The sequence below is a fragment of the Sminthopsis crassicaudata genome, chromosome 3, assembly GCF_048593235.1.
Source record: "Sminthopsis crassicaudata isolate SCR6 chromosome 3, ASM4859323v1, whole genome shotgun sequence".
In the NCBI taxonomy this organism is placed as follows: domain Eukaryota; kingdom Metazoa; phylum Chordata; class Mammalia; order Dasyuromorphia; family Dasyuridae; genus Sminthopsis; species Sminthopsis crassicaudata.
In genome coordinates, this window is record NC_133619.1 from 318,702,091 (window position 1) to 318,724,692 (window position 22,602).

The 22,602-nt window shown below is 36.1% G+C and overlaps 1 protein-coding gene across 2 annotated transcripts; it reads left to right on the forward strand.

Annotated features, from left to right (window-relative positions):
- Positions 1-6,891: 6,891 nt before the first annotated feature.
- GTPBP8 (GTP binding protein 8) lies at positions 6,892-22,602 on the forward strand. Of its 2 annotated transcripts, XM_074301193.1 has the most exons (6): positions 6,892-7,237; positions 11,839-11,937; positions 13,339-13,469; positions 14,714-14,813; positions 17,509-17,627; positions 20,845-22,602. In XM_074301193.1, the coding sequence occupies exons 1-6, from the start codon at positions 6,911-6,913 to the stop codon at positions 20,924-20,926; spliced, it is 858 nt and encodes a 285-aa protein (XP_074157294.1). In that variant the 5' UTR covers positions 6,892-6,910; the 3' UTR covers positions 20,927-22,602. The 2 variants fall into 2 exon arrangements, with proteins under 2 accessions (XP_074157294.1, XP_074157295.1); XM_074301194.1 differs by lacking the exon at positions 11,839-11,937.

Consider the following 22,602-nt stretch of genomic DNA (forward strand, 5'->3'; position numbering starts at 1 on the left):
CCAGATCTCCTGCTTCTATGTCTATCAAGAATTAAGTGTCATATCTCATATATGTAGAAAATCAGGTCAAATTTATAAGAATGTAAAGTTCATATCAAGGGATATGGATAGGCAGTTTTTGAAAGAAAAATCAAAGCTACATATACTCATTTGAAAAAATACATTAAATCATTATTGATTAGAGGCATGCAAATTAGAATAACTTTGAGGTAACATACCATATCTACCAGATTAGTTAAAATGATTGAAAAGAAAAATGACCAGTGTTGGAGGAAATATGGAAAAATTGGGATACTAATACACTGTTGGTGAAATTGTGAACTAATCCAACCATTTTGTAGAACAATCTGTAATAATTTCTAAAGAATTATAAAACTGTGTATACCCTTTAGTTCAGCAATACCACTATTTGGTCTGTTTCCCAATGTGATCAAGATAAAAGGAAAAGAACCAATATGTTCTAAAATATTGATAGCAGTTTTCTTTGTGATTGCAAAGAACTGAAAATTGAGGAGTTGCCCATCAATTGAGGAATGGATGATTATTACTGTGCTATTAAAAATGATGAGCAGGTAGGTTTTAGAAAACTATAGAAATACTTGCATAAAATAATGCAGGGAAATGAGAAGAACCAAGAAAGCTTTATATACAATAAAAGAAATATTGTTTGAAGAATAACTGCGAATGATTAAGCTATTCTGAGTTAAATGAATATTTAAGTCAACTATGAAAAATTTATGAAAAAAATGCTATCCACCTCCAGATAAAGAACTAATATATGTATGTATTATATGGTTCCACATAAATATCTATATTGAATGTTGGCCTTCTCTAATGTGGACCTGGGAGGAAGAGGACACAACTCAGAACTTAAAATGTAACAAATGAATAAAATAAGTATTTTTTTAATTAAATGAGGGGGAAAAAAAAGAAAGCCTCCTTTGGAGAAGGAAGCAGGGAAAAGAGATACTAGAGATGATTATTCTTGCCTTTCTAAAAGGGATCAATGTGAATATAAATAGCTTACATTATCAAAATCAGAACCCACACACTATACAAGGGAAAATCCAGTGTGGAGAAAAAGAGGCATATAAGGAAATCACCACAATGTTTTAAAACAGGGGTGGAGACATTAATTATAAAAAAAAAATTTACTCTGGGGGAAAAAAGATTAAATAATCTTAAATACATCTTCCTCCTCACAGCTTTTTCATCTTATTTGAAATCACTCCTCTTCCTCCTTGTCTTTTCATTTTTGCAGAGTTCACTGATGAGTGATTGATCTTGAAGAAGCACCCAGAATTCAAACAAAAGTAAGTGTACTCAGCCTCCTACCCATAAGAAAAGTTAACCTATCTCTGCAGAACACCTTCTGCAAGCTGTTCTTCATATTGTCCTTCCTAATCCCTCTATTAATAATGGGAAGTTAGATTTGTACCACTTAGTTTCTATTTATGACCGCTTTCCATATGTCTTCAACTCCTTGACTTAGTCTCCTCAAACCATCAAATTGCATCAGTTATCATCATCGATACCAAAATATATATGATAAAGAATAAAAATAAATATAATAAAGGCACTCAACTAACTTTTAACCGCCTGATAAGTATAATGAATGAACAACAACAACAAAAAAAAACATTTCTCTAATATAGCTGTATTTTTCATTGTTTTTTAAGTGAAATTTCTATTTAATGTTCAAAATATCCAGACTTGGAGTATTTCCATATACAAGACCCAAACAAGACCCAATTTTCACCTAACCCAAACACACAGAAAACAAAAACTGACAGCAAACTGTCCATGAAACTCAAGATTGCCATTACTGAGGGGAACAATCTGCCTCAATTCTTTGACTTAATGTAAGTAATGGCCTCTCTCACTTAAATCCAAACCACTTGCCAGTCTTAACATCACCTTTCAGACTTTGAAGTCCTCTTCAGAAATAAAGGACAAAATGAAAAATCAGAAGAGTCCTGTTAAGATGCTTCGAGGTTACCATTTATTGAGCAGTCAAAAGGGAGCTGCTTTAGAAATAGCTTCATTTGTGGTTAGTCAGAAGTTGTTTATTTCTGGAAACTCCCACTCAGCTGAAAGTCTCAAATTGACAATGTACTTACATATATATATTTACTCCCACCTAGCATAAGTTATAATTTTTAATAGCTGAGGAAAGCTCTGTTCTTTTCTATGAAGAATATTTTTTAATCATGTATCCACCTTTTCACTATTCAATAATACATATTTTTGTCCTCACTGCTATACTAGATATTTTTTCTAAGATCTTCGCAGTACCTATGTCATAGATATATTTTAATATAAAAAATAATCCCTGTCCCCAAGGAGCTTATAAACCATTTGGAGAAAGAAAATAATTAAAGAATAATATATGAACAAGCATAAGATAACATAATCACATAGATTTTAAGATGAATTAAAACACAGATAAGATCAGAATGAATGAGTTAATCAGGAAATAACTTTGGTGGGCAGTGATTTTCATTCTGATAATAATGAAATAACAGATGACACTGGTGTAGAGGAAGAAAGAGCATTCTAGATGAAAATAGCAAGAGCAAAGACTCACAGACAGAAGTTAATAAGACATGTGCAGGGAACAGCAAGCATACAGGTTTCCTGGAGCATAATGGGCACTTTGGGTAGTGAGAAATCAGAAAGGAAGAAAGGTTCTTCTAGCTCATAAGACTTAAAACTAAAAGGTCTAGTACAATTCCCTCATTTTTCAGACGACTGAGGGTCAGAAGGATTAAATGATTTGCCTCACAAAAGTCATATAAGTGGCATAAATGGCAGAGCCAGGATTCAAAACCAGTTCTTTCTGATACCAAATCTACCATTTTTCCCCCTGAAATCACACAAGGAGATTATCTCAAATTAGATTTCATATTGTGGGCAACTCATCATTGCCTTTTGGTTTTATTCCACAGCTCACCCCTTAAACCACCATCTCCCCCCAGCATCTCACACACACACACACACACACACACACACACACACACACACACACACACAACAAATACAGTGATTATATCTTACTATTTATACCAGATTTCACATTTGATAATCCCCCTATTTACTGTGAGGAGAAACTTGTGTTTCATCACCAATTAACTGGATCATTACAATTAATCACAGGTTGGTTACATTATTGTTCTGCATACATAATTCTGTAGCCATTCATATAAGTCTTACTGTGCTTTTCTGGATTCTTAATATTCATAATTTATTCTAAGATGCAGAATGGTATACTGGAAAGATAAATGAACTTAAGAGTCACAGGACCTGAGCTCAAATCCCAGTTCAACTAGTAATTATTTTATAACCTTGAGAAAGACATTTAATCTTTCTCAGCCTTGGTTTCCTCATCTATAATCCAGCTTCTTAAACTGTGATTTGCAACCTCATATTGGGTCTTGTAACCGAATGTGGGAGTCACAAAATTATAATTTATTATTAGTAAATGTTTGATTTGTATACCTCTTTTATATCTATATACCCAGGGTGGGTCATGTATAAATTTCTTGGGCTTCAAGAAATCACAAAGTTTAAGAAAGCCTGATCTATAAAATGAGGCTGAACTGGATGATCTCTAAGGCCCTTTCAACTATAGAAAAGCTGTAATCCTGTAATCCTAATATTCTATTACATGTATATGCCACAATTTATTCATTTGCTCAGCCATTCTTTAAAGATGGGCAGCTATTAATGGGCATTCTTGGGCTGATGGGCACCTACATGTTCTCGTGTTTTTGCCCTGATTCTTGTTTTTTGGGGGTTTTTTGGTGCTTTGATTCTGCTACAGCAAAAGTATAGTTCAGAATATTTTGTAACATAATGGGCCTCTCCTTTTTGTCTTTTAGCTTTATTTGTATCTCTAGCATTTAGCACTATTCCTGGCACATAGTAGGAGCTAAATAAATACTTGTTGACTCTTAAATGATTGTTGTAGCAGACAGAGCAACACTCACTTGTGGGCCCCTGAGAAAGCTACTGGTCTCCAGGCACTCAAATCACAGTTTATAAATCAGCAATAATGTATTTACTTTTGCCAGAAAACTAGAGAATCCCTTTGTTCAAAACAAAAGATATAATCAAACAGCATAGCAAATAAAGTGATAAGAAAATAGCCATTAGGTGCCCATGGGGTATGTGCTCCCAAAGGTGGTTACTATATCACCAATGGGGCAAGTACATAGAATACCATAGAAAGTACATATATAAGTAACATACATGAAAAACAAGGCACCTAATAGTGGCTAAATCAGTAGTCCTCTAACTTTTTAAGTAGGGGCCAGTTCACTGTTGCTCAGACTGTTGAAGGGCCAGACTATAGTAAAAACAAAAACTCTCACTCTGTCTCCGCCCCTCAGCCCATTTGCCATAACCTGGCCCAGTCGCATAAACGTCCTCAGTGGGCACATCTGGCCTGCGGGCCATAGTTTGAGAACCCCTGGGTATATTGCGCATGAGTCACATACTTAAGAAACAGATAAATAGTTGGTAGGCACTGGTAGCTGGGGAAACCCCCACTTTCAGATATCCTGCAGAGATGTTTTATTATGCTACTTTCTACTGGGCATCATCTCTCTAATCTCTTCTGCTTAACAACTCTATTGTCCACGGATTATCTAGTGTGGTCACTGAGCTATGATCTAAACCACCTATAAGTTATAATGACCCTAAGAGGTAGAAAAGCACAAGAAATCCCCCTCAGGATAAGATTAGGTCTCTTTTTTTATACAGACCTGTGTTTTGCCCATGGTGCAAGAACAATTTCTGATTTAAGATTTTAAAATTCCTCTTTAACTCCTGTTACGTCCCTACTTATGTCTCCTAATCATTTGGATAGGCAGATTTCAAAGAATACTCACTTTCTTCCCACCACCACCTCCCAAGAAAAAAAAAAATGAACAAAAAAAATCCATCAAGACAGAAATAACTATACCCAGAGAAGGAACACTGGGAAGTGAATGTAAATTGTTAGCACTACTGTCTATCTACTCAGGTTACTTATACCTTCGGAAGTTAATACTTAATGTGCAACAAGAAAATGGTATTTACACACATATATTGTATCTAGGTTATATTGTAACACATTTAATATGTATGGGATTACCTGTCATGGGGGGGAGGGAGTGGAGGGAGGGAGGGGATAATTTGGAAAAAAAAAAAAAAAAATCCATCAAGTACAAAAATAGAAGGACTAGATACAGACCAGAACAATCAAATCCATCTCAGGACTGAGTTATACTATTTGATTGGTTTGCAAGAACAAAAGGTGGACGAAAAAGGTAAGCTAGTCACTTTTCATCCAGGCCCACATTTCTCGTTATTATCTATACCTACCAACGACAAACCCCTGATTTTCATACTATATTTTGGCCTGCACCAAACCTTCACTGGCTCCCTTCCCTGATTTTGACCTCTTGAATTCTTTATCTCTTCCATGTCACAATTTTTCCTATCACAGTTTTGACATATCGAAAGTTGGCATAAAAAATTAGATGAGAATTTGGGGGAGTTTTGCCAAAGTCTCTGACAACATTTGAAGGCCAGCAGACAACAGAGAGTCTATGACCAAATACTTAACCCAAATTTTAGAATAAGGCAGGGATCCTCAAACTACTAGGGCCAGATGTGGCCCACTAAGATTTATGCGGCTCTCCGGGTTATGGCAAAATTAGACCGGAAGTAACCTTCGACCTAAACTTGAGTTAGCAACACACACTTCCAGCCCTGGGCTGAGATTCATAGATTTTGTTTTTACTATAGTCTGCCCTCCCACAGTCTGAAGGACAGTGAACTGGCCCCTATTTAAAAAGTTTGAGGACCACTGGAATAAGGTATTTTAAACAGTAGAAAAGAGAAAAGAAAAAAAAAAAAATTAGCCTTCTTCTCTGGTATGAAAGGAGGGCCAAAATATTATCTTTTTTGGATTTTTTCAGACCAAAGGGGTAAGGCACCCCTATCCCCCACCCCCACCCTTTTTTTTTTTTTTTTTTTTTTTTGCCATTTTGCAGTTGGCAGAGAGAATTAGAGCACTGATGGATGGAATCAGTTTCACTGCTTGGTCCCACCCTCTGTGGAGGTTATCCCGTCAGAAATCCAAACTTTGTTAAACCCGAGGCCCTCCCCCCCCCCATAGAGTCCGTGGGCAGTCCCATTTTGCCGTGCCCAGCCAAGCACGCCGAGGCATGTTAAATTTCCCTTATCAGACTGCTGAGGGCCCATCTTTGCTGAAGGCCCTTTGGGCCAGTCTGCCACAGCTTTCTGCCTTGGGGTGTCTTTCCCTTCGCCCCTCCCCCTTGCCCTGTCTCAACCCTCCACTTTTGTCTCCTCTGATCCCCCACCATGCGTCTCTCCTCCCAATTCACCCACCATTCTTATCACTAACTCTTCTGGGGTTCTAAGTCCCTCTTAGGATTTAGTTCTTTTAATTTACATTTCTCTTATTAGTGATGTAAAGAACTTTTGTTTATAAATATCAATAGTTTGGAATTTTTTTTTAAACCATTCATATTCTAGTGTTAACTCCCAAGGTAACAGTTTTTCCACTTGCTTTTCTATTACTGATAGGGATAGGGCCACATTCTCCGGTCTGACGTTCTCTCTACTGCCCCCCGATATTATTGCCCCAATAATAATAATAGATAATATTTATATAACACTCAATCTGGTGCTCTATTCATTGTACCACCCAGATACTGGTTAATTTTCCTTAAAAGTACGCAAAGTTTGCTGTTTGGCACACTAAATTAGCAGGTTAGGAAAAGACAGGGACTTGGGTAGGGTGGAGCTGGAGGAAAGTAGTACTGAAAGACTACAACTCCCAGGAGGCAGTGCGAGAAACCTGCGCACGCGCCACGGAGTTCGGCCGCCCTCGCTAAAGATGAGCGTGCCGGGGTTGTCGGCTGCGCTGGCGGGCTTCGTCCCGCGGCGGGCATTGGGAGTGCGCGCACCATTAGGGCCCGGGGCCGTCTCCCAAGTGCTGCGCCTGCCCGAGAGACAGCAGAAGGGACTAATGTTTCCGTTGCAGGAACTGGAGCGCTGCATGGTCCCTGAGGCGAATGCTAAGCTGCACGTGAGGACGTTTGACCCGAGCCTGGAGGACATCGCGAGAGCAGAGGCCTCCTTCTGCCCCGCCCCCAGACACCGAATCGATTATATTAGCAGCGCCGAGCGCCTCGACCACGCCCCCGCCCCCTCCCGCCCCGAGGTGAGGGAGGAAAGGAGGGAGGGTAGGACGGCGCAGCCTCCTTGCCTAGCGCGAGCTGCTCCCGGGGCCCAGTCTAAGGTAGTCAGGAGGATGGGCAAAAAATAAGCATTCACTCATAGCTCGGTTATGTAGGTTCACCCGTTTGATACGACACCCCTGGGAGGTAGGCGCTATTATTACCCCCATTTTACAGGTCAGATAACTGAGGCAAAAGTGAACTGGCTTACCTGTGTTCACCTGGCTGTAAAGTGTCTATTGTCAAATCGAATTCGGGTCTTAAAGCCCTGGGCTCCTACCAAGTACTTTAAGGCTGGCGAAACCCTATCCCTACGAAAGCTCTTTGAAGTGGTCGGCGGGACTGACCCCAATTTACGGGAAGCAGGGATGTAACTGGATAGAGATCTGAGTTCAAATCCACTCTCCGACTCTTACTGGCTCACATGACTGGGGCAAATCACTTAGCCGCTCTTGGCCTCAGTTTACTCATCTGCAAAATGGGGATCTACCTCCCAGGATGATCGTGAGGCTCCAGTGAGGCGATATTTTACATTATACATGCCAGCTTTTAGTGACGATGGGGGTGGGGAGGGACAGCCGGATCAGTTACCTGTCTCCTAGGCTCTTTTTGTGTCCTCCAAATGGGACCCCATTCCAGCCTTGGGGCTGAAAGTCCTAAGTCTTACCTCTCGTTTTATTTAATTCCTACGCCGTGTCATTTCATCGGATATGTTGGGTGTGGGGCACTGGAGAGGGGTTTGCGGAGGGGGTGAATCCATCTGTGTTCTCCTAATCAAATCTCTTCTTTACAGATGAAGAAAATGGGGGGGGGGGGGTGATTTGTTAAGGGACTTCTGTGATCACCCAGCTAGCGAATGCCCCAAAGCAGAGTTCAGCCAGGTGTAAGGAAGCCCAAGTCCATCCACTGCCCCACACTGCCACTCAGTCACTGAATAACTCCCATTATATGATAACTGAGACCCTTCACAAAGACTCTTTGGGGAGGAGGAGCCCTGTAAAACTAAATTACACTCTTTTTTTTAACCTTTTAATATTATTTATTATTTAATATTATTTATTTTTTCAAATACCTTTGCAAAAACTTTGTGTTCCAATAAATTGACATTTTGTACAAAGCACTTCCCACACCACCCTAACCCCCTACTTACTGGGAGGTAATGTTGCTGGAGGTCACATCTATAAGGAGAGGTGGTATTGGAACCTACTTCTTATTGCAAGTCTAATTTGGTTCTGGTTCACCGGGTGTCATATCTCCCCTCCCAGCCCCAACATCCTCATCACAAAACCATACCTGCCCTTGTGTCCCAAGGGCCTGGAGTCAAGAAGTCCTGAGTTCACATCCAGCCTCAAACACTCAGCCATGTGAACCTGCACCTGTTTCCACACATGCAAAATAAATCCGAAGGGAATGACAAACCAGTCCTGGATCTTTGCCAAGAAAGACCCAAATGGTCACAAGAGCCATGCATACATGAAAAACAACACAGTATCCCACAGTGCATGTGTTGTTCAGTTCAGTAAGCACTGATCAGCTCCTTCCTCTCTGCACCAGACCCTCCTTTTTCCCCATTTCTTTTCCCCTATTTGCTGGCTCGATATCTCCACCAGGCCTGTGACTATGAGTGTTTCCCAAAGTTCTGAGCTGGGCCCTTTTTTTCTTCTCCTTCTACCTCATTTCCATAATTTCATCAGCATCTGTGGGTTTATCTCCTAATCTTCATGTGTATGACTTCTAAGAGACTACATAGCCAACCCCCATCTGCCCTGAGTTTCAGCCTCATCTCTAGTTGTGTTTTGGAATTTCATACTGGATATCCCAATTTTATTGGTCTTTTAAGAAAATAGTTCTTTATGTATCAGCTCAATAATTTCTGTTATTTATTGATGTTCAAATGGAAACAGATTCTGATACATTTTGATACATTGTTTGAAAATTCTCTGGGGTATCTTAAATGCCTACCCTATACCACCCTTTCTTCCAGACTTCGCTCTTTCTGTCAAAGGCTCCACCATGCTTTCATGATCTCTGCTGTATCTTCAGTTCTTCATCCCAAATAGTCACTCATTTACCAAATTTTGCCATTTGCCTGGTGAACCAGAACAATTCTTACAATAAGAAGTAGGTTTAAAAATTTGGCAAATTTGCAGTTTATCTCCTATCCAGTCCTGTGTCTTCCCTCACTCTAAGCTACTCCATAGTTTAGGTTCTGATTATCTTTTAATCAGGTTAATGCAAAAGCCTCCTAACTGACCTTAGCTTTTTAATTTTTATTTTATTGTTAATTTATGGAATAAAATAAGCATTTCCATAACATAAAAAGACGGTTACTGCAAATCTACAATGTACAAATTCTATTCCTTTCAAATATGCAGCAAACCTAGGTGAATTTCTTTTTCTCCCTTTCTTCCCCACTACCGTGAGACATAGATACTTAGATACATATAAAATCATTTTATACTTATATTTATCATTTCTTTTTCTGGAGTCAGATAATGTCTTTCTTCATCTGTCCCTTATGGTTAATTTGGGTATTTATGATAGACCAAATAACTTACTAGCTCAAAGTTGTTCTTAAGACACTGAAGCACTAAATCTGAAGCAGCCTGGGTTGTATCATCATGTTTCAGACTATCAAACCTTTTTTCACACAGCTTTTAAAATTATAGTCATCAAGTACAGGTATGGCCGCATCTCCCCACTGCTCCGTAATCTTCACTGGATTTCTATTATTTTTTGGGTAAACTGTGTGAATCCAGATGGACAATCTGACTCCAGACATTTTTTCTAGACTTTTTCCTTATCACTTTTCATGCACTCTATGTTCCTTTCCAGATTCATTAGACATTACTTCCCTTCTGCAGTCCAATTCTGCCTTTTGAGTTCACTTATAATTGGATTATATAGAAATTTGATATTCTATCTTATTAATCTGATATTTTACATTTTTATAAATATTTATGTTTTCCATTTGCTTGCAGGAAGGTTTGGAAGCATATAATTGGCTATAGTAGTTGTCCTATTTCCTTTCCATCCTAAATTCTTATTAATTTTCACATTTTGATGTTTTTGGTTGTAATTTTCCTTTTTATAATTATGAACTTGACAAAAAATTTTTAAAAATCAACATCTCCCCATGTAAAGGAGAGAAAAAGGAGATTTGCATAGAACACTGTGAATTTCTATCATGTATGCCTTCCTTTTTACTGTATATTTTAAGTATATATATGGTAATTCCAATTCTACCCTACTTGTCTCAACTATCCTCCAAAATTTCTTCTGTTGGATTTTGCTTATTTTCAAATGATTCAATGATGATCTACTTTTTGCAAAGCAATCTAGGTTACATGACTTACCTAGTGTCACATAGCTAATAAGTTTCAAGTACTTGAGGTTGACTTTGAACTCAGGTCTTCCTGACTCCAAAGATGGCACTCTATCCACTGTTGCAAGTAGCTGCCCCTCTTTTTTTCTTTTCAAAGCATAGCTGTAACTATTCCACTCCCTTCATCTCTTTTTCTGGATCAAATTGTTAACAGTTTTGTTGCCTTTTAAAGAAAATAGTTCTTTATTTTATGTATCAGCTCAATAGTTTGTTTTCTATTTTATTTATTCCTTTGATTCTCAAAATTTTGCTTTTGTGCTTGTTTGGGATCTTTAAGTTGGTGATTTCCAATTAGATTTTTTAGCTCCATGCACAATGGTTTAAGCCTATTTTTAAATTTGAACACTGGGGGAAAACATCTATTTTCATAGATGAAAATTATTTTTCATAGTTTTCAATGAAAACTATTTGCTGGCCCTCTGACCAAAAGTCAACTAGAACAAAGCATTTTTTTTCTTTGGAACAATTACACAAATGCTTCTCATTTTGCTTAGTGTTTTTTGGCAGACTAGGAGCACACCAATGCAATCCCTAGAAAGGCAATACATGCTGCATTTCCTGATCAATTTGACTGTGTCTGAACTGATTCAGCTGACAAAGCTCTGCTGGTTTACTGCCACAGTGTCTTTGGGACATGTCACCTTGAGTAAGTTTCTGAATCTTTAAGAGTCTGAGTGTCCTTGTCAGTAAAATCAGAGTGTTGGATAGCTATCCCAGCTTTATATCTATGCTTCTGCCCTGCAGGAAATGGTTTTATAAATAGTTTCAGATTCTCACTTACATGCAGTGGTTGTTAAATACTAAGGCAACCAAAGGAATAATTGAGAAAATAAAGTTCAAGGGATGCTACTTGCTTTTTTTTTAAAGACAATTTTCTTGAAATATGTAGCACCTAGGGAGTGTTCAGCAAATATTTTGAATCAAAATAAAATTTTTCTGTATAACATATTAGGGACACACTTGAAATACATCAGAAATGATAAAGCTACAACTTCCAAACACTTTTTTTTTTTTAAACCTGTAGTAGAGCTCATATGTTCGTGAATATTTTCTTTTTTTTTATCCCAATAGTTTCAGCTAAATTTAATTTTCTCATCCCCTGAATTTGGGAAGGGGGGACAGTAGTCTTTACAGAGGTTTATAACTGAGGGAGAAAAATACACAAGTTATACATTATTATTTTATTCTCTTTTTTGGAAGGTCTGCTTTATAGGAAGAAGCAATGTTGGAAAGTCATCTTTAATAAAGGCTTTATTTTCCCTGGCCCCTGAAGTTCAAGTCAGAGTTTCAAAAAAGCCGGTATGTTTAAAATATTTGAAGTTGAATGGAACAGATCTGTATTTTGTAAAATAAGTGATGATGGGTGGGAAGATGCAAAAAACCTTTTTCTCTTAAGTTCCCATGAACCATATTCTTTGATGGTAGCCACCATTCATTTGTTACATGGGTTAATTCACCCCAGGCAAATGACTTAGATCAGGCAAGAAAGGAATGGCAAATTCATGCTTTAATTACTTGTGTACCTTGGAAAGAAAGACATTTTTTATTTTTTAGTATGCTTACCAACAATTTTATCTCTTTCCAAAATAGGGTAATTTTTTTTTCCTTTTGTATCACTTTTTCCTCCTATGGATATCCTTTATTTCCTTTTCTAGGAAAAGTCTATTTATGATTCCACATCTATTTCAGGGCCTCTGATTTCACATAATCTCATTTCTTAGCCTCTATTATACCATGCCAACTTTTCTATACATATATAAATAGTTTATGTGTATGTGTTTATATGTTTATATGTATATATATGTAGTTTATATGTATATACATATAAATACATATAGTTTTATACTTATATACATATGATACATATAAATAGTTTACATACATAAATACAGACAGCCACCAATCTTCTTATATATCTCTTGTGTTAAGGGCCACCTCTCTGACATTAACAGGGCAATTAGGTGGTGCAATGGATAGAGTCCTGAGCCTGGACTCAGGAAAACCCTAGTTCAAATTCCATCTTGAACAATGATTAGCTATGTGATGCTGGGCAAGTCACTTACCCCTGTTTACCTCAGTTTCTTCATCATAAATTGAGTTGGAGAAGGAAATGGCAAACCATCTTTGCCAAGAAGCCCCCAATTGGGGTCATGAGGAAACTGAAGCAACTCTAAAACAACAAATGAAGTTAATACAGGATCTTTCTTTCATGCTATTAATGGGAGTTTCTTTTGCCTACCCTAAAACAGATCCTTTGTCCATAACCTAGTCCTCACCAATTCTTTTCTATTCAACCCCAGTTTCCTGATTCTTAGCACCTCACTTCAGTGCCCGTTGCTAGAAAGGGCAAGAGAGAAAATCTCATCCAAGTACTCTCAAAGAATTCTTCCACCAATTTTCCTTTCTCGTACCTATTTGGTCACCTACAGAGCCAGATGGAAAATAAAAATTTATTGTGAGAACTGGTTCCTTCCTTTTCTGTAACACAGCTTCCTCAGCCCCAGAGCATTATTGAGAAGGATAAAAGACGGGTTTCTGAGAGTGTAATGCATACATGATTAAAATGGGTGTCAAGGGTTCTGAATTCTTATTCTATTTCTATTATCCCTGAGATACTATATGATCTTTAATATTCAGATTGGCTAGACATTTTGATTTGGAAATTTTCTTAATTCATCTTTTTCCCATTCGTTTTCATAGGGACATACAAAGAAAATGAATTTTTTCCAAGTTGGAAAATATTTTACGTTGGTGGACATGCCAGGTTATGGTTTTAAAGCACCTAAGGATTTTGTTGACATGGTAGAAGCTTATCTGAAAGAACGACCAAAGTAAGGAAAAACTTCCTAACAATATGCAATTTTTTAGTATTAAAATAACATTTTAAAATTGAATTATGTCTTTTGGTCCCTGAGAGACTAAAAAGTTATGTTACCAACAGACATTTTTAATATCCCTTTTTGGGGGGGATGGAATAAAAGGGAGCTGTTTGTAATTTTCTAAAATACTATTTGGGACCAAAGTATTTTCTTATTTGCTTCAGTTTTGTAGGTGAGGATAATTAATCATTTTAAGTACTTTCTCAAGACTAGAAATACTTCACCTTGGTTTGTTTTTATTATTTAGAATTGTTTGGGCTTTTTTTAAAATGTTTTCATAACCAAACTTGATAAATTCAGAAAGAGATAAAGTGTCTGATATAATTTTTGCCATATAGAAAGACACCTTAGTAACATTTCTAGTAGAGTTCTTTTTTGAGTTTCTGAGAGTTAGTCAGAATATAGTTGGCTGCTTCAAAGGCTAAACATTTTGTGTACATACCACTGCTGTATTGATGAGATGGATAGTACCACTTCCAAATATTTTTCTTTTTAACAGTAACCTGGAAATCCAGTGCCTCTTTATATGTGAGACAGTTAAAAAGCATATTAGATAAAGCATTGTTGAGTCAGGATAACTTGATTTCAGATCCTGCCTCAGACACACAGGAGTAATGTGACCTTTGGCAAATCATTTAATCTTTTAGTCTCAGTTTTCTCATTCATAAAAATGGAATAAGAATAGCATCTATCTCATTGGGGGTGAAGAAAAAATAATGTGAAGAACTCTACAAGGCTTTATTAATATTATGTAAATGTTAGCTATTATTGTGTGTAATAGTCACACCTTAGTAATATGCTCTGTGTTATTGGTCATATTTCATATATTTACTGGTTCCTATTATCATATATGTCCATTTGAAATGGCAAGCTATATAAAATATTTCTATAAGCATATGGTAGATATTAATATCGTTAATCTTCAATATTATAATGCAGAGTGGCTTTCCATTTATTGAGTGTAAAGTTATTCATAAGTATGTATGTGCTAAACAATAGACTTTTGGAGGCAAAGACCAAATTTCCTGGTGAAATGATATTTTTACTTTTGAGAATTTCCAATTGATTATGGCCAGAGGATAATTTAAGAATATCCCAAGGAAAAACTATTCTTGTTAATTTGAGGACCGGGAGATTGTGAAGGAGACAATCGTTGAAAATGTTATTGTATTCATCTTTGTTTTTAATTTTTACAGTTTGACCAGAACATTTTTGTTAGTAGATGGTGTTGTTGGAATTCAAAAAGCAGATAGTATTGCTATAGAAATGTGTGAAGAATTTTCCGTGCCCTATGTGGTAGGTGATAATTATTTTGTATCCTTCTTTCATTCACACATATTCAAATGTTTCAATAAAGATAGGTTTATGCTTCTGACTAAATGAGATCTTCAGTTTTAGAAGATGAGATAAAATTTCTGTTGAAGCTTATAAAAATATGTTCTATAAAACTTGCACTTTCCCCCTCCTTCCTGCCTGAATCTTTTGATATTAAAACTGTACTCAAACTAACATGAAGCCCTTATTCATCTACTATTCATAGGCACTTAAAACACACACACACACACACACACACACACACACACACACACACACGAGCATGTATTCTAAAAAAATATTGTCAACTATTGTCATTTTCATGCAAAATAGAAGTTCCATAGTTGATGCTTATCACAATGATTCCAATTATATATTTTACACAACCTGCATTCAGATTATCTGACTCACATTCTTGAAACATAGAATAACAAGTTCCAGACCATACACATTTTTTGTACAAAATAAAATCCTTCTTGAATGTTACCAACTCTAAAAGAACAATCAATTTTTCAAAGACTTTGGGTTTTTTTTTTTGTTTGTTTGTTTGTTTGTTTTTGTTTTTTAAGAATAATCTGTCCCAGGTAAAGAGGCAGTTGGAATAGTTCCTAGTAAGCCTAAATATCTAGAGGAATATCGGAATAATTCCTATCTCACCTACTCTCTTGCTCCAGTCACTTTTATTAAAGACATATACACAATAGATAAATCACAAAAGGTTGTTATGTTTTTTTTTTAATTTCACATTAATATTTATAGCACAACAGTATTCCATCACATTTATAAACCATAACTTGCTCAGTCACTCCTTGATTGATGAGCATCTCATCAGTTTTCAATTTTTGGATACCACAAAAAAAGCTGCTATAAATATTTTTTATTTTATGGGTCCCAGATCCTCCTGCATACCCTATGTTGAAGCCTGATACTAGTTCAGATTCTCCTTCAGTTAGGTCAAAGGGTGCTCGATTGGTTTCTGCTAGTGTGGAGATGTATCATATTATGGCTAAAGGTCATGTTGTAATAATCAGTCATCTCTTGGGTGATTGAAAGAGTTTTTTAAAGTAAAAGATCCGTTGATTAATATTACAGACAGGAGAATGATAGCGAGTGACACTTCATATGAAATTGTTTGTACAACTGCTCATAAGGCTCCAATTAGTGCATATTTTGAATTTGATGCTCATCCAGATCATAGGATTGAGTATACTGAGAGTCCTGATAGGGAGAGGATAAAAAGAAGTCCTAAATTTAGGTCTAGAAGTGTATTTGGTATGGGTAGTGGGGTTCAAATTGTTAGGGCAATTGAGAGGGCTAGAAAAGGGGCGAGAATAAATATTAAGATGGAGGAGGTTAGGGGTCCTAGAGGTTCTTTGGTAAATAGTTTTACGGCATCAGCAAATAGTTGTAGGAGACTGTAGAGTGCTACGATGTTGGTTCTTTTCGAAATTGCATGTAGCCTAACACTTTACATTCAATAAGAGTAAGGAAGGCTACTGCTAGGATAATTGGGATAATGTATAGTAGTAGGTTTAAAATAAACATTCATTAAGAAGAGGGTTCGAACCTCTGGGATTAAAGGCTTAAGCTTGATACCTTAACCAACTCTGCCATCTTAACAACCCTGTTCTTGGGAGGAAATAAATTGAATTAGAATATTAAGATTAATTCATATGTTAGTTCTAGGGCTCATTAGGGATGTTGGCCCCATTTCTCTTGTCCTTTCATACTGGGAGAAATTACTTACAGATAGAAACCGACCTGGAGTTCTCCGATCTGAACTCAGATCACGTAGGACTTTAATTGTTGAACAAATGAACCATTAATAGCGGTTGCACCATTTGGATGTCCTGATCCTCATCCTCCTCTTTCTTCTTCTTTTATGAAACATGCCAATTTATTGAATGTAAAAGTGCTGTAAGATAGAGTCTCAACCTTTTTTGCCTCACACAACAAAATCACATCCTTTTAGTTAACTTTTTTTTTTTTTTAATGGCCATATGCTATATAAATATTTTAAATCCATGGTAAGGTAAACACATATAGTTATAAAATCATGGTTCTTCGATGTCAACTAAAAGTCTAAAGAGTTATATAGTATTTTAATTTTGAACTCCAGTGTATCTTTTTTTTTCTTCATAAGAATAAGCCCTGAGGTAGAGAGACAGTAGTAGGCCAAAAGGCCTAGAGCAAAGTTAGGCCACATAAGGCTGACCAAATCATTTGCTAAGGCAACCACAGATGATAATGAGCTGAAAGATAGGTACTATCAACCTCCTACTGCTTGAATTCTACTGTTGATAATTTTGTGTGGCCCCTAATTGATGTTATAAACATCCAAATGGCCTATGGCAAAAAAAAAAAAAAAAAAAAAAAAAAAAAAATTCCCCACCCCTGGCCTAGCAGAGATGGGAATAATTCTCAGTAAAAGTAGATATACTGATATTCAAAATCTGACATTAAATTCTATGGGACTTGGCCGTTGATCTCGTGGCAATGATTTTTTTGTTTGTAAAAAAGGACTAATAATATTTGCATTGTCAAACACAGAATTTCTGTAAAGAAAGTACTATATAAGCATGAGTTATTAGGATTGTATTGTTTTCAATCACATATTGATTCACTTAAATTTTTTCCAGCTTCCATTCACTCTTCTTTTTGAAATGAATTTCCATAGATGGTGTTAACAAAAATTGACAAAGTTTCCAAAGGTTATCTTGCAAAACAAGTTCTTCAGATCCAAAAATTCGTTGACACTCAAACTCAGGGATGCTTTCCTCAACTGTTTCTTGTCAGGTAAGTTAAATTGCTGTATTTTTCTGTAACTCAATTTCTTTTAAAATGAATTTTAAAAATTAATTTAAAAAAAAAATTCTGATGTTAAAGAATTAGTTGAAATGGGGCAGTATTGGTGAAGAAGGCTAGTAGACCTTGGAGATGAGTATGACTTTTTAGTCCACCATCTTTCCTTGTGATTACCAAGAACTTCAGCAACCATTTTTTTTTTTTGAACTCGTGTTTTTTTTGTGGGTTTTTTTTTCCTTTACCATTTTTACTTTTTTTACCATTTCTTTCTTTTCTGCCTTTTGCTCTTTATTTGCTTGTTATCTAATAGTTCTTCACTGTCACTTTATTTTGACCTTGCTTCTTCCAATTCATATTAGCAGTCACTTCTAACGAAAGGTTAGAGTTTAAGTTTGGACTCCAAATGTTCTGATATGGATAGATGATTAATGCATGCCTTTTGAACAGCAGGGAAATACTGTTCTACTTTTTAGTATAGTGTTAGCATATTAAAAAAAAAAACCTTGCTGACTATAAAAAAGTATTTTTTATTTCTAAGATTGATTTAGCCACTGGAAGCCAATGAAGCAGAGGATATTATTTCTCAAGTTGATAATTTCTATTAAAAGAGCATTTATTAAGTACCTCTGTGTGCCAGGCACTAACTTAGTGGGAATACAAAAACCAAAGTAAAAACACTCCCCTCTCAGAGAGGTTACATTTTAAACTGGGAAAATAGAACACATTCCCTGATAGATGATCTATATATAAAGTACAAAGTGATTTTAAAGGGAAGGACAAAGAAGGGAGGCAACAAGTCAGGGAAATCCTGAAGGAAGTGGCACTTTACATTAACATTATAAGAATAGAAGATGAAGGCAGGCAGGCATTATAGAACAAGTTCTGAAAGAAGCAAGAGGGGAAATGTTCTGAATGGAAGACAGCAAGTATAGGCCAGTTTAGCTGGATCATAGAGAGAGGAAGGGAGAGTAATTTGGGTCAAGTGACAGGATGCTTATTAAGCACTTTCTATGGCTAAGCATTGTGATAAGTTCTGTAGTTATAAATGCAAGTGAAAAAGAGAGAGGGTCTCTTTCTTCAAGAAGCTTATATTCTAACAGAAAAGGGAGCCAGAAAACATGGAGGTGAAGCCTAGAGTCAGAAGTGGAGCTGAGAGGAATATAGGCAGCCTAAGCCTGGGAAGATGGGCTTGCTGTCACATTGTTAATGGAGTTTAATGATGGGAGGAGTGTATTTTATCTCCTAGAGGCAATGTGGGACCAGCTTCACTGATAGGGTCGAGTGGCAAAAATGTGAACCTTGAACAACAGAGTCTCCCTACCTCATAAAAATAAAGCTTCATTTCACCTGCCATTCCTGCAGAGATTGGAAACCTATAAGACTAGAGGCACTGTAGGTATTTACCTTCCACTTAGATTCTTTTTCAGTTAAAAACATTTATTATCTTTTATGAGCTAGGCACTGTGCTGAGTGCTGGGGCTATAAATAAGAAAAAAAAATAGTCTTTGCCTTCAAGGAATTTATAATCTAATGGAGGAAGATAATAGACAGACAGACAAGACACACACACACACACACACACACACACACACAAGCTGAAAAGGGAGTTGGGGGAGGACATCAGAAAATACCCAATTCAGGGGTATGATGTAGATTTTGAACCAAACAAAGCAGCTAATGGAAAATAAAGAATTTATGGTGAGTCCTTTGTAAAGGGAGACTTTAGAAGTAATTCACTGCTGTACCCTCCAGTCAGGGGGAAAGACAATTGAGGGCTGAGGATATATAAAGGGATCAGAGCTGGATCATTCCTTTGTCTTTCCTTTGGGAGGTAGATTTTCCTCTTCTGATACTTTTTCATCCTATCCTTAACAGTAAATTAGAGACTAATTTTACTTAGAAGAATGACATACATAGCCTTTAAGCATAAAAAGAAAAGACATTTTTAAAATGATTCTTTGTAATAGACTAAGCAAAACACCAATTTAGAAACAATTCTATATTGTTTCTAAATGTATATTCTATGTATGTCATCTTAGGCAATGCCAGTCTAAGTCAGATTTAAATTTTTATGTCTTAAGTGTTTGCCTAGAATTCTCTATTTACTTTTATTTTCTATTTTATTATTATTTGCTGAGGCAATTAGAGTCAAATGACTTGCTCAGTCAGAGTCACACAGCCAGTCTCAAGAGTCAGAGACCCTTGAAGTTTAGGTGCTTCTGACTCTGGAGTTGGTGCTCTATGTACTGCGCCACCTACTCCCCTCCCCCATTTACTTTTGATGTTAAGATAATGATAAAGGTTGACAGGAAGATCTCAGGAAGTTGTGAGTTAGTAGCACAGTAGTATGGGCAAATTCAAGACATGCTATTGAAGAAGGAAAAAACCACAATCCAAACTGTAGTTACAGGATGTTGGAAAATCCAGGGTTCCCAAGGAGATCCTGGGAATTATTGTGATTACCCCAAATATGTTGTGATTTAAGATACTTACATATTATGTAAAAATACATATAGTGTATACATAAAAAACTTTGTGCCATTGTGAATGGGCAACTAAAAATGACTGAAAGTTTGAAGACTACCACTATTAAGACTTAAAACTAAAGAAATATGACCTGGAAAAAGAAGGTTAGAAAGGTATTTAGCAAGGATAGCTTTAGCAAAGATATATTCAAAGTGGAAAAGCTGCCTTTAAAAAATAGTCAAAAATCTGACGTGAAGTGTCGTCAAATCTTTTTAGAGGCTTCTAAGGTAAGGAAGCTGATCAAGGTCCATATTACAAACAAAACCCCTCACTCCAATTGCTAGTGCCCTCCCTCCCAAACTACCTTGTTGGTATTTTTTCATCTTAGGTTTATGCTGTCCGAATTTTTATAGATACTTGTCTTCACCATTAGAATGTAAGATGCTTGAAACTGGGTAGGATTTAATTCCTTCTATTTGTATCCCCATTGACTTACACAGTTCTAGATACAGAGTAGGTGCTTAATAAATACTTGTTGGTCGATTGTTCAAGTCCCATGATTGTAGCAGTGAAGGGCATACTTTAAAGTTTGAGAGAGATATTTGTGAAAAATAATCACTATTTCACAAATGGAACTCCCAAGAGGTGATACATGCTATAAAAGTAATTTCAAAAGTTTAAATAAATTGAGATTAATATTATTCAGAGAAAAAATATCTAATTGTTCTTTTTCTTTTCACAGTTCTGTGACATACTCTGGAATCCATCTGTTGAGGTGCTTTTTAGCTCATATAACAGGAAATCTTCACATCAATAGCTCATAGCTTGGCTAAAGACTCAAAAGCTGGCTGTGTCATCCAGAACATCAGCATTGTTTTAGATGTTGTCTGTCTTTAACAAGAGGACCACTTGCTGTTCAATTCAGAATAATTATTTTGAAAACTAATTACCTTGATGTCCAAGAAGAGTCTATAATAGATCTAATTTTGGTGTTCTAATCAGAACACTTATTTTTAAGTTATCTTTTTAACAATCTGAAACTTTAACAACTTGTTTTGCTCATGACTCATGGTTTTTCTTTCATTTAAAATCATAGCATATTAATTAAGCTGACAACAAAGAAGGGTTCCCAGATGCCTCTCTCTAGACTTTCAGATCTCTTCACTCCTCTCATCACCCCCTCCCTGCCATTTACTTCTCTAGAAGTTATTAGAGTAAACAGCTCTTTATCAACATGGTTGAAGCTATCATGACTTCCCCAATACTAAATTCCCTGGAAGAACAGGGAACCAACCTGCAGTTGTGGGAGTGGGTAGAAGCTGGAGAATGTGGAAATCTCAAATAGAGTTTTGTGGTACATCTTCAGAAAATACAAAATTTGGTATCTTCAACAAACTTTTGGGAAATATTTACTATATATAGTACAACTTAGCAGGCTAAGCCATTACTAAACACAATTAAACAAAACCTTTATTGTTATAATTTCCATACCATCTAGTAAAAGGCAAACAAGGCAAGAAAATCTTATTAACTTTAAAATAGAAAAGATATATATATATATATATATATATATATATATATATATATATATATTACTTGAAATATATATATATTACTTGAAAAAGCAAATAGAAAAATTTTAATCAAAACAATAATAGTATGCCCTGTGATATGAAAGCTTGAAAAGAATAAAACTAATACACAGTCTTTGCAACTTAGATGCATAATGACACCATTTTGCAAATGATCAAATTATAGCACCTACACTTTTACATAATTAGTTCTCATTAAAAAGGTCAGAGTTCCTTTTGGCCCAGCACCAATCAGAAAGACAAGTTCTTATTGTTCTTAAATAATCAAATACAGTTGTCTGAATCATATTTGGCATTTCAAAGTGAGAAAGAACTTAAAAGACTAGATATAGTTGATGAAAATCAAACTGTAAAGTTACAGAACTGTGACTTTTTCAGAACTCATTTTTCATTTCTTTAATAGTCAATAGTGAGAGGTAGATTATGTCCATGTTATATTGACATTGATAAAATGGACCCATTTTTGCTTGTAGTAGTTAATTCCACCATTAGAAGTACTGGTAAGTAAAATGTTACCCATTTTAAATAGCAAAAATAACTTGGCAACTTTGAAAGCTATTCTCCTAAGAACTTTGATCAACATAGTGACCAACAATGGTTTCAGAAGTCTGCTGCCTACCTCCTCCTAACCAAGGGGTAAATGGAATCAAGATGCAAGAGACATTTTGGAGCACATGGCCAGTACAAGGGTTTGTTTTAATGACTATGCATGGTTGTTTGGTTGTTACCAGGTTTTTGTTTTTTATGGGGATTGAGGAAAAATAAACTGATTTTTGTTAATTGGAAAAAAATTGGTTAAAAAAAATAGAATTAGCTGTATGTGGTGGGAGAGGTATGTATATATATATATATATTTGTGTATGGCGTATATATGCAGGTCACCAAAAAATAAAACTTGGTAACTAGAA

What these genes read in the sequence shown, in the direction of transcription:
- GTPBP8 (XM_074301193.1), top strand. Translation starts at nt 6,911, where the DNA reads ATGAGCGTGCCGGGGTTGTCGGCTGCGCTGGCGGGCTTCGTCCCGCGG. An exon ending in CCGCCCCCTCCCGCCCCGAG is followed by an intron (nt 7,238 to 11,838) that starts GTGAGGGAGGAA and finishes CTTTTTTGGAAG; the next exon opens with GTCTGCTTTATAGGAAGAAG. An exon ending in CCTCAACTGTTTCTTGTCAG is followed by an intron (nt 17,628 to 20,844) that starts GTAAGTTAAATT and finishes TTCTTTTCACAG; the next exon opens with TTCTGTGACATACTCTGGAA.